Genomic DNA, 10,682 nt, shown 5'->3' with positions numbered 1-10,682 from the left:
AACGCCATGGCTACAAAACTATTTAACTCACGTCTCGCCAGCGTCACATTGCCTTCCCGCCTCGTCCGCTGTTTGACCAAACCTTTTATCACCTTCCTAGAAGTCTATAGATCACTGCTGTGTAATGCTTTCAAGAGGAAGGCAATGTGCATTTATAGCCTGGGAGGGTATTAAGACCATCAATTTGATAATAACTGTTCTTATTATGACATCATTATAAATTATATGATATTTGCATGCCTATGTTTATATGCCTAATTGTGCGGTTATTTTGTAATTAACCAATCTGAATGCTTATTGTGCAAATAAAAGATTTATTATTATTACCCTTTCACTGTCAGAAAGATTAAAAAAGAACACGTAATTTAAAAATACATTTATTTTCTGAGTATTTTACCAAATAGAATATAAATTGTACTTAAAAATGAAAAGTTAGATTCGGGTTTTGTAAGACATTTAAAATCGATGTTTCTTATAGATCTTCATAACGGCTCGCGCATCTTCAATTGAGTCATGAGATCCGTTTTGTATGTTTATACGAAGCTCTTGATAGGCTAAAGTCTTAAGCGACTGTTTTTGGCAATTTTTCTGAAAAAAAAAAAACATATGTGACGTTAAAGTTAAAATAATATTTATAAGTCGTAATTTAATTGTTAAATAAATAGTACTTACTAGGAAAGGACCGTATGTCGCTACGTCCTTTACATTCGGGTAAGTTATTCCCAAAACATCCAGGTCTTTCTGAATGTCAAACCCAACAAGCACGTGCCCATGGATAATATTCCGCAAACGATTTATGACTTCACTTTTCGGTTTAGCGTCCCGTTCATATCCAGGCTGTATTCCAGATACCCAGGTCCGGTAGTCTGATATAGGGTGAGTAGGTTTCACATATTCGTCCATAACTATTCTTAAATCTTCGTCCACAAGGGATACTCTGGCGAGCATGCCCTGGTTCATGTTATTCTGAACCATCTCGCAGTCGATAGCGTAGTATCTGGGCATTTTTAATTAAAAATTATAGCAAATAAGAACAACTGTTATCTGCAAAATTTATGAAATTGTGACGCGTTTATGTATCGTGTCAATGCATTTATACTAAAGTCATTGATCATTTAGCAAACAAGCGCTGCAATAAATAGCTTCATTAATTTGTTTATATGAAGATAGGTCAAGTAAGTTATGAATATTTAATAATCCATCAATAAATACTGTTATTGCTCGGTGACGATTTTATTGAAAATTATACTATTTAGTGGTTCTTTCTAAAAAACAAAATCACAGACGCTGAAGCGCTTTAACTAACGGTTATTAACGAGTTGAATTGAAAGGTGTTACCAGTGAATAAAGTTTGCAACATTTCCGCGAATATTTTTATTCCCAGAAACGTACAAAAATGTTAATTTACAATCTTCCTACTTACCGTTATTTTGTGTATCATGCTCTTAATGAGGTGTAAGTTTGTATTAAATTATTTTGTTCTAACATAATTGATGTGTATGTATGTAACATTTGTAGTCACATTTACTTGTATATTTTAAGCATACTTTTTGTATTAGGACACCGTATGCAAAATATTTATGGACACTAATTTTTATTTATTTATTGTTTGACTAAAGCAATGCAATGCTTGCTATCTATTATTTGAAGGCTATTTAAGCAATTACTTAAGTTAAAACAGGTATAAAAAAATAGTATACCTATAATAGCCGAAAGTATTATGAATCAGAATGTTTAGTTATAGAATAAATATCAGGGTATCTTATACCTTAATAAAAAATTTAAATGTGTTTATTCATTTGACAATGAACAATCTTGTAATTTTATAATATTTTTAGAAGGCTAAATTGTTTTTCCTAGAAATTTGTGAAATATTTATTAATTTGATCGAAAGTACAATAAAAAACTCAATATAAAAAGCTAAAATAGTGTAGTTCTTTTCTTTCTATACTGGCAACACTTGTTTCCGATAGTTGTTGCTCGTTATGGTTTCGGGGAATCCCCATTCATAAGCTTATCACTCACTAGTCACTACTTAGTTACTAGCTATTTTTGATGTTTAATCAAATTTGTTACATAACTATGCATATTTTTAATACTTAATTAACGATTTTAAAAAGCGAATTTATTTATTATATTTTATAAAATCTATATTATTTGTCTTAGGGATGCTGAGGTACAACAAAGTCTTAAAACCAAGCAATATGACACTAATACTAATAATAGTCACAATTCTAACAGCTGATGGCGCTGTGTTGAAAGTACCAACGTTTTAGATAAGCTACAATTTAATGGCATAACCACCAATAAAGCATGGTGGTCCCCATGACTGGTGTTCTACCGTTTCCCGTGAATAGTTTACTACTATATTTGTAATATAACAAAAACCTTAGCCACAGCAACGCTTGGCCGGTCTGCTAGTAATATATAGAATATCACAACTTATAAAGATCGAGACATATTGTTTTATCGGAGATTAATATTTTGTGCCTACTTCATTGGCGCCTGATTATAACGTTATCATGTTATTGCAATTACAGTATTTAATAAAAAATATTGACATGAATTAAGTTCAGTGGCGTTTGTTGGAGAGACTTTCAAATGTATTTTAAATGACGTTTAAAACATGAGCTAACTAACATAACTAACAAAAATTAGTGGTAGCGGGATTGCGACGATTACTTAAGACTAACATGGCTTTTTTAAGGGTTCTTAAATCTAAATGACCTTTATGGGAGACGAGAATGTTATATTTATTATTATTATACTATATATTATCGGTAGAGCAGTCTGGCTTAGTGGCTTCAGCGTGCGACTGTCATCCCTGAGGTCGTAGGTTTGATCCCCGGCTGTGCACCAATGGACTTTCTTTCTATGAGCGCATTTAACATTCGCTCGAACGGTGAAGGAAAACATCGTGAGGAAACCTGCTTGCTTTAGACCCAAAAATTCGACGGCGTGTGGCAAACACAAAATCACCTACTTGCCTATTAAATTGACAAATGATCATGATACAGAAATCTGAGGCCCAGACCTAAAAAGGTTGAAGCGCTACTAATTTTGTGCACATTTATTACTTAAATGACGTTTTAAAATTTATTGGTATGCGCTTCTAAATATTAACTAAAATATATATATGTTAACGTAAAATTGTAAAAACCGTTAGGGTCCCCGCACATGGGCCACCGGCCACAGCCACAAAACGCCGCCACTGGCATATTTCCTGTTATTTTCATTCATTTTATGGACTCGCCGCACACGGTTGGCGTCGGTGGCGGCCACACGCTTCAAATCGTCGCAGCTTGCTTCTTGTTGCTCGCACCGGCCACTAAACGCCGACACAAAAAGCCGCCACACGCCACTCGCGCGATTCCGCGCCCCTCTCTCCCTAACCTCAGTTAACCTGAAGACGACGGTAACGCACGCACGTAGACAGTCTACGTGCGTGCGTTACCGTCGACATATAGGTAGATAAATATGGATATAGAATTATTTATATCAGGGATACAATCCCGTCCTGCGATTTGGGATTCAAAAAGTGATAGTTTTAGTAATAGAGGAGAAAAAGTGAAGGGCTGGGAAGAAATCTCGTGTTACTGGCCAGCCTGTATTTTGTATATTTTTGAGTCCCACTATTTTCAAAGTGTGACGAAAATTGAAACCATTCCTTTTGCGAATAAAGTTGTGCAAAATGCAACAAGATTTCACAATGTCTTCTGAGAAATGAACAGAAGTGTTTAATGGGCGATGTAATATTCTCCATTTGTTTGCTAGTACGCCGAAGGTACACTCAATGCAACGTCTGGCACGGCTTAACCTATAATTGAAAACGATTTTGTCTAAGTCCAAATATTTTCCAGAATATGGCCTCATCATATTTTCACTGAGGCCAAATGCTTCATCATGTATAGTTTAATGGTTGTCGATTACCGACCTGTCGTGGTGAGGGGATATTTAATGTCTTTCTGTGTATCCAATAACTACGGTTTCGACTTCTACGACGACGTCTTTATATCAAAAGTAGCGCAATTAAACCTTCTTCGTCAGAGTCCATTATGATACTGCAGGCAAGGGTTAAAAAAAGTAGCAGCCACCGGCCACAAGTGGCTGTCGCGCGCTTCAGCTACCTTTGTAGCCGCTTCTAGCTTCTCGTGGCGGCGTTTGTGGCTGTGGCGTGTGGCCCGTGTGCGGCGACAGTTAGATTGTAATCTATCGGTTATCGGTATTCGGTAGATTATACTACACTAACTTAGTTATCATTCAAACTTCTTTGGTCAATTACAGATTAATTTTACTTCCCAACAATTTCATATAACTACCGAATAATAATACGTTAATTTGTAAGCAGTTCGTTGAGGTTCACAATCTTTCGACACTTTACAATCTCGCGAGATAGATTACAATCTAACGGTTTTTATAATTTTACGGTGACATATACGTAACTAACTAATCTAAGGTCACGTAATTCATGTTTTAATGTTTAAACATGTGTTTCCCAGACTAGGTCGTAGTTGTCGCCTTGATGACTGGAAGTCTTCCAGAGTCCGCTTCACAAGCGAACTGTGGAATCGACTCCCGGCGGAATCTTCCTTGAGAGATACGACCTCCAACTATTGAAAGAGTGTACTCCTCCCTCAAAATCCGGCTCCCCGAAAAATAGAGGTTGATCGTAGAGGGGTGTCAATTAAGGGTTGTGTGTATTTTTGTATGCTGTATCATAAAAAAATAAAAAACGTTTGGAGTGGACACCCCGTATCACTTAGGGGTTAGATAGAAGCCGATTCTCAGACTTACTGAATATGAATATAAAATTTCATAAGAATCGGTCGAGCCGTTTCGGAGAAGTATGGGAACGAACATTGTGACACGAGAATTATGTAAGTATATCAGATTACACTGCGCTTTGGCTTCTGGGTATCTATTTGCCCGACACCTCTCCAACGAGCAACTATGTGGACCCGGTGGGGGTCTTCCCTGAGAGATACGACCTCCAACTATTCATAGAGTGTACTCCTCCCTCAAAAGCCGGCAACGCACCCACTAAAAATGGGATTTCATGTGCTGCGATGACTGCCCATTTTGGGCGTTACGTAGGGTCGTTTGCCCACCTATAATATAAAAAAACTATTTTTTGCCCTCTTAAAAGGGTTTCATAATTCAAATTTGATAAATTGAAATATTTAGAAAAACCTATTTCTTCGAGTATAGGAACTAAAATATAGTAGATCCTTTGTCAGTTCACTCGACGGACAATAAAAAAGAAAAATAAATCATTACGAAGAATAATTAAGTTACAATTAAAATGAATAAACTTTAGTAGAAGGGCGGGGCACATGGCACCTAGTTGTATTGTTTAAAGTATATTTGCTTTCTCTTACAGACCGACGATACTAAAAAGACAGACAAGATTGAAGACAATGCAGATATGTGCAAGATAACATAGATAACATTCGTAATTGCTACGGATCGTAATCCACAGTATCTATAAATACGGCCAATTTAATCTGCAGTATAAAAACCGAATATGTGATTGCCCCGAGTCGTAGCGCGATATTTATAGTCTCTGGATAATTATTTGAATTTGGAATATAAATATTACAATGTTGAACGAACCAAAGAGTTTGATATGAAAATGTTGCTGGCCGTCAATCGACCATAAATTTTTTTTTATGTAAAAATAAAACGCGCGGAACATTTGTTTGTTTTTGTTCAAATTCCTAATACTTAATAAAATCAAAATTACTTTTATTTTATTTATGTTACATATGCACTGGTAGATAAGAAGATAATGGTAAAAGTATTTTTAACGTTATCCTATCTATGTCTGTCAATGTCGTTCAGAAATCAATATTTTTGCCGTGACGGACACGAGATACAAAATTAAATAGTTTACAATTACTTTTCAAGACGCCATTTCCATCACGTCTGAATCAACAACTTAAACCTTAAATAACTGATATGTAATCTACAGATTATTACTATCGTGCACGGCGCCAAATGCAATTTATTAAATAAGATAGACTCAAAAAATTCATAAACAAATTTAGATTTACTGCCAGTTGTGAAATCAAGGACGGAAAGAGCTGGTAATAAAGTTTCAGCTTGTATTTTACAGGTTTATAGTGACATCAAAATAAAAAGCGCCTCTCGCTTTTCACAGAGCACCAACTATTAGAAGTGAATAGTAGTTGAATAATTTATCTGTGGATGAAAGTAGTCTGTGGCACAGAAAAAGTTCACTCTCTTCCGTTTCCTTGCCAAAAAAAGTTAGTAAATTATGTGTTTTATACTAGCTTATAATAACAATAGGCCGTTTTTGAAAGTTATGCATGTCAAGGTGGTATCACTTCTAAGGCATTAGGCATGTATTCAAATTATCAAGGTACATTTACAGCTTGAGCATTTTTTTTCCCTTTCTTGGCCTGCACGGTTTGTGCGTCAGCCATCACTTGAGCATTGTCAAATATGCTTAGAATTTTTTGACAGGTGGATTAGTTTTTTGTTTTAATTCGTGACACCAATATAAATGTTAAAAAAATATACCTATATTTTTTTAAATTTTTATAAGAGAACTAAATAATTTTTAAATAAATAATAAAACATTAGGTATTGTTTTATTTCCTTCACCATTATCTCGAGGCTCCAGTCATCCCTATGACTTATCGTTAGAAAATTGTAAATGATTTTACCACATATTATTATATTATCAACGCGGCGCCATGGTACCTAGTAGTTAAAAATCACTGCCTTGTAATGAGTAAAGGTGATTAAATTTTTAAAGGCAGGGTGTTTTTTTTTCTGCCTGGGACAATTTAGACCATAAGTTTTGACAACAATTATAAATAACTGTTCTAACGATTATGACAAGATAATAAATATGATATTTACATGCCCATTTTTATATGGCTAACTGTGGCAATTATACTTAAAATGCGAATGCTTACTTTGCAAATAAACGATTTATTATTATTACCCTATCCCTCATCACTGTCAGAAAGGATTGAAATAAAAACATTTTTAAAAAATGCATTTATTTTCTGAATATTTTACCAAATATTACTTAAATTGTACTTAAAAATGAAAAGTTAGATTTGCATTTAGTAAGACACTTAAAAGCGATGTTTCTTGTAGATCCTCATGACAGCTCGCGCATCTTCAACGGAGTCGTGAGATCCGTTTTGTATGTTTATACCAAGCTCTTGATAGGCTAAAGTCTTAAGCGACTGTTTTTGGCCATATTTCTGAAAAAAAAAACATATATGTGACGTTAAAGTTAAAATAATATTTATAAGTCGTCATTTAATTGTTAAATAAATAGTACTTACTAGGAAAGGACCGTATGTCGCTACGTCCTTTACATTCGGGTAAGTTATTCCCAAAGCATCCATGTCTTTCTGAATGTCAAACCCCACAAGCACGTGCCCATTGACATTATTCCCCAAACGATTTATAACATCACTCTTCGGTTTAGCGTCCCGTTCATAACCAGGCTGTATTCCAGATATCCAGGTCCGGTAGTCTGATACAGGATGAGTAGGTTTCACATATTCGTCCATAACTATATTTAAATCTTCGTCGACAAGGGATACTCTGGCGACCATGCTCTGGTTTAGGTTATTCTGAACCATCTCGCAGTCGATAGCGTAGTATCTGGGCATTTTTAATTAAAAATTATAGCAACTAAGAACAACTGTTATCTGCAAAATGTATGAAATTGTGACGCGTTTATGTATCGTGTCAATGCATTTATATATAACTTATTGATCATTCAGCGGATAAGCGCTGCAATAAATAGCTTCATTAATTTGTTTATACGAAGATGGGTCAAGTAAGTTATGAATATTTAATAATCCATCAATAAATACTGTTAAAAAGTAAAAATAAATACTGCTGAAAATTATACTATTTAGTGGTCCTTTCTAAAAAACAAAATCACAGATGATGAAGCGCTTGAACTAGCGGTTATTAACGAGTTGAATTGAAAGGTGCTACCAGTGAATAAAGTTTGCAACATATCCGCGAATATTTTTATTCCCAGTAACGTACAAAAATGTTAATTTACAATCTTCCTACTTACCGTTATTTTGTGTATCATGCTCTTAATGAGGTTTAAGTTTCTATTAAATTATTTTGTTCTAACATATTTGATGTGTATGGTTGTAACATTTGTAGTTACATTTACTTGTATATTTTAAGCATACTTTTTGTTTTAGGACACCGTATGCAAAATATTTATGAGCACTACTTTTTATTAAGCTATTGCATAGATTTTATCGCGGTCACACACGATGACGTATTATACGTGCGGCCAATACGCGTTAGAGCGGGACAGAACGCATACTGCGTCTCACATCGGTCTGACGAGATCGGTGACGTAGCGTAAGCGCGGCCGGTGTGGTACGCGTTAGAGTGAGACAGACTATATAGGCGGGTTAGTCTGAGTCTGGTAGAGTGGTAGATTGAAATAATATTAAAGAAAAACAAATACTGCGTAAATAAAAAATAAATAAATAATGATTACTGCATAAGTTGATAAAAAATGCTATGCAATAGCTTTACCGCGGCAGTCCCCGAGTGCCACAGGTTTTTTTTTTTTGACTAAAGCATTGTAATGCTTGCTTTCTATTATTTATTATTACTTAAGTTAAAACAGTTGTAAATAAATTGTATATATCAGCCGAATGTATTATGAATCATGATCTCAAGTTTAAGAATAAAGATCAGGGTATCACTTGTTATTTTATAATATTTTTAGAAGGCCACAGAGTTTTATTACAGGATTTCATTGTTTTCTCTTGAAAATTGGTTAAATATTTATTAATTTGATCGAAAGTACGATACAATAAAAAAAAACTCAATATAAAAACTAAAATATTGTAATTCTTTTCTTTCTATACTGGCAACACTTGTTTTGATAGTTGTTTCACATTATGATTTCGGGGAATCCCCATACATAAACTTATCACTTACTAGATATCTTTGATGCTTAAATAATTTTGTTACATATCTCTTAAGTATATTATTGATACTTACGGATACGGATCTTAGTAAGCGTAATAGGTATAATATGTATTACTTCTTTTTTTTTAGTACATGAACGAAGAGACCTGGCTGGCACATGAAATATTAGACAGTGGAGAGCGGAGAATGTCAGCTCACCACTCACCAGTGCAAATTAACCTCAGGGTGGTGCAATTAATTAAAGTTTGGCGCTGACTTAGCGTTAGAAATTTGTCTTTTCACCACAGATTATATTATATCAACACGGCTGTTTTCGTAACGCCATGGCTACAAAACTATTTAACTCACGTCTCGCCAGCGTCACATTGCCTTCCCGCCTCGTCCGCTGTTTGACCAAACCTTTTATCACCTTCCTAGAAGTCTATAGATCACTGCTGTGTAATGCTTTCAAGAGGAAGGCAATGTGCATTTATAGCCTGGGAGGGTATTAAGACCATCAATTTGATAATAACTGTTCTTATTATGACATCATTATAAATTATATGATATTTGCATGCCTATGTTTATATGCCTAATTGTGCGGTTATTTTGTAATTAACCAATCTGAATGCTTATTGTGCAAATAAAAGATTTATTATTATTACCCTTTCACTGTCAGAAAGATTAAAAAAGAACACGTAATTTAAAAATACATTTATTTTCTGAGTATTTTACCAAATAGAATATAAATTGTACTTAAAAATGAAAAGTTAGATTCGGGTTTTGTAAGACATTTAAAATCGATGTTTCTTATAGATCTTCATAACGGCTCGCGCATCTTCAATTGAGTCATGAGATCCGTTTTGTATGTTTATACGAAGCTCTTGATAGGCTAAAGTCTTAAGCGACTGTTTTTGGCAATTTTTCTGAAAAAAAAAAAACATATGTGACGTTAAAGTTAAAATAATATTTATAAGTCGTAATTTAATTGTTAAATAAATAGTACTTACTAGGAAAGGACCGTATGTCGCTACGTCCTTTACATTCGGGTAAGTTATTCCCAAAACATCCAGGTCTTTCTGAATGTCAAACCCAACAAGCACGTGCCCATGGATAATATTCCGCAAACGATTTATGACTTCACTTTTCGGTTTAGCGTCCCGTTCATATCCAGGCTGTATTCCAGATACCCAGGTCCGGTAGTCTGATATAGGGTGAGTAGGTTTCACATATTCGTCCATAACTATTCTTAAATCTTCGTCCACAAGGGATACTCTGGCGAGCATGCCCTGGTTCATGTTATTCTGAACCATCTCGCAGTCGATAGCGTAGTATCTGGGCATTTTTAATTAAAAATTATAGCAAATAAGAACAACTGTTATCTGCAAAATTTATGAAATTGTGACGCGTTTATGTATCGTGTCAATGCATTTATACTAAAGTCATTGATCATTTAGCAAACAAGCGCTGCAATAAATAGCTTCATTAATTTGTTTATATGAAGATAGGTCAAGTAAGTTATGAATATTTAATAATCCATCAATAAATACTGTTATTGCTCGGTGACGATTTTATTGAAAATTATACTATTTAGTGGTTCTTTCTAAAAAACAAAATCACAGACGCTGAAGCGCTTTAACTAACGGTTATTAACGAGTTGAATTGAAAGGTGTTACCAGTGAATAAAGTTTGCAACATTTCCGCGAATATTTTTATTCCCAGAAACGTACAAAAATGTTAAT

General features: G+C 34.5%; 1 protein-coding gene and 2 long non-coding RNA genes across 3 annotated transcripts; all 3 read right to left on the bottom strand.

Moving 5' to 3' along the window:
* Positions 1–361: 361 nt before the first annotated feature.
* Positions 362–1,457, bottom strand: LOC125061522. Its single transcript, XR_007119054.1, has 2 exons — positions 673–1,457; positions 362–588 (listed from the first exon to the last, which is right to left on the bottom strand). It is a non-coding gene; the product is annotated as an uncharacterized LOC125061522 (long non-coding RNA).
* Positions 1,458–7,022: 5,565 nt separating this feature from the next.
* LOC125061538 (RNA exonuclease 4-like) lies at positions 7,023–7,723 on the bottom strand. The gene is made up of 2 exons (XM_047667014.1): positions 7,326–7,723; positions 7,023–7,241 (listed from the first exon to the last, which is right to left on the bottom strand). Exons 1-2 carry the CDS (start codon positions 7,656–7,658, stop codon positions 7,110–7,112), a joined length of 465 nt encoding a protein of 154 aa, XP_047522970.1. The 5' UTR covers positions 7,659–7,723; the 3' UTR covers positions 7,023–7,109.
* Positions 7,724–9,639: 1,916 nt separating this feature from the next.
* LOC125061540 lies at positions 9,640–10,068 on the bottom strand. The gene is made up of 2 exons (XR_007119055.1): positions 9,951–10,068; positions 9,640–9,866 (listed from the first exon to the last, which is right to left on the bottom strand). It is a non-coding gene; the product is annotated as an uncharacterized LOC125061540 (long non-coding RNA).
* Between the last annotated feature and the right edge of the window lie 614 nt (positions 10,069–10,682).

This window comes from Pieris napi, chromosome 23 (assembly GCF_905475465.1).
Source record: "Pieris napi chromosome 23, ilPieNapi1.2, whole genome shotgun sequence".
Lineage (NCBI taxonomy): Eukaryota > Metazoa > Arthropoda > Insecta > Lepidoptera > Pieridae > Pieris > Pieris napi.
Note: the sequence above shows the minus strand (reverse complement) of the source record. Positions and strands in the feature narration are given on the sequence as shown.

Bases quoted from the DNA above. Each gene is read 5' to 3' on its own strand.
- LOC125061538 (XM_047667014.1), bottom strand. From the start codon at position 7,658: ATGCCCAGATACTACGCTATCGACTGCGAGATGGTTCAGAATAACCTA. The intron at 7,242-7,325 runs GTAAGTACTATT...TTTTTTTTTCAG, and splicing joins CGACATACGGTCCTTTCCTA to AAATATGGCCAAAAACAGTC.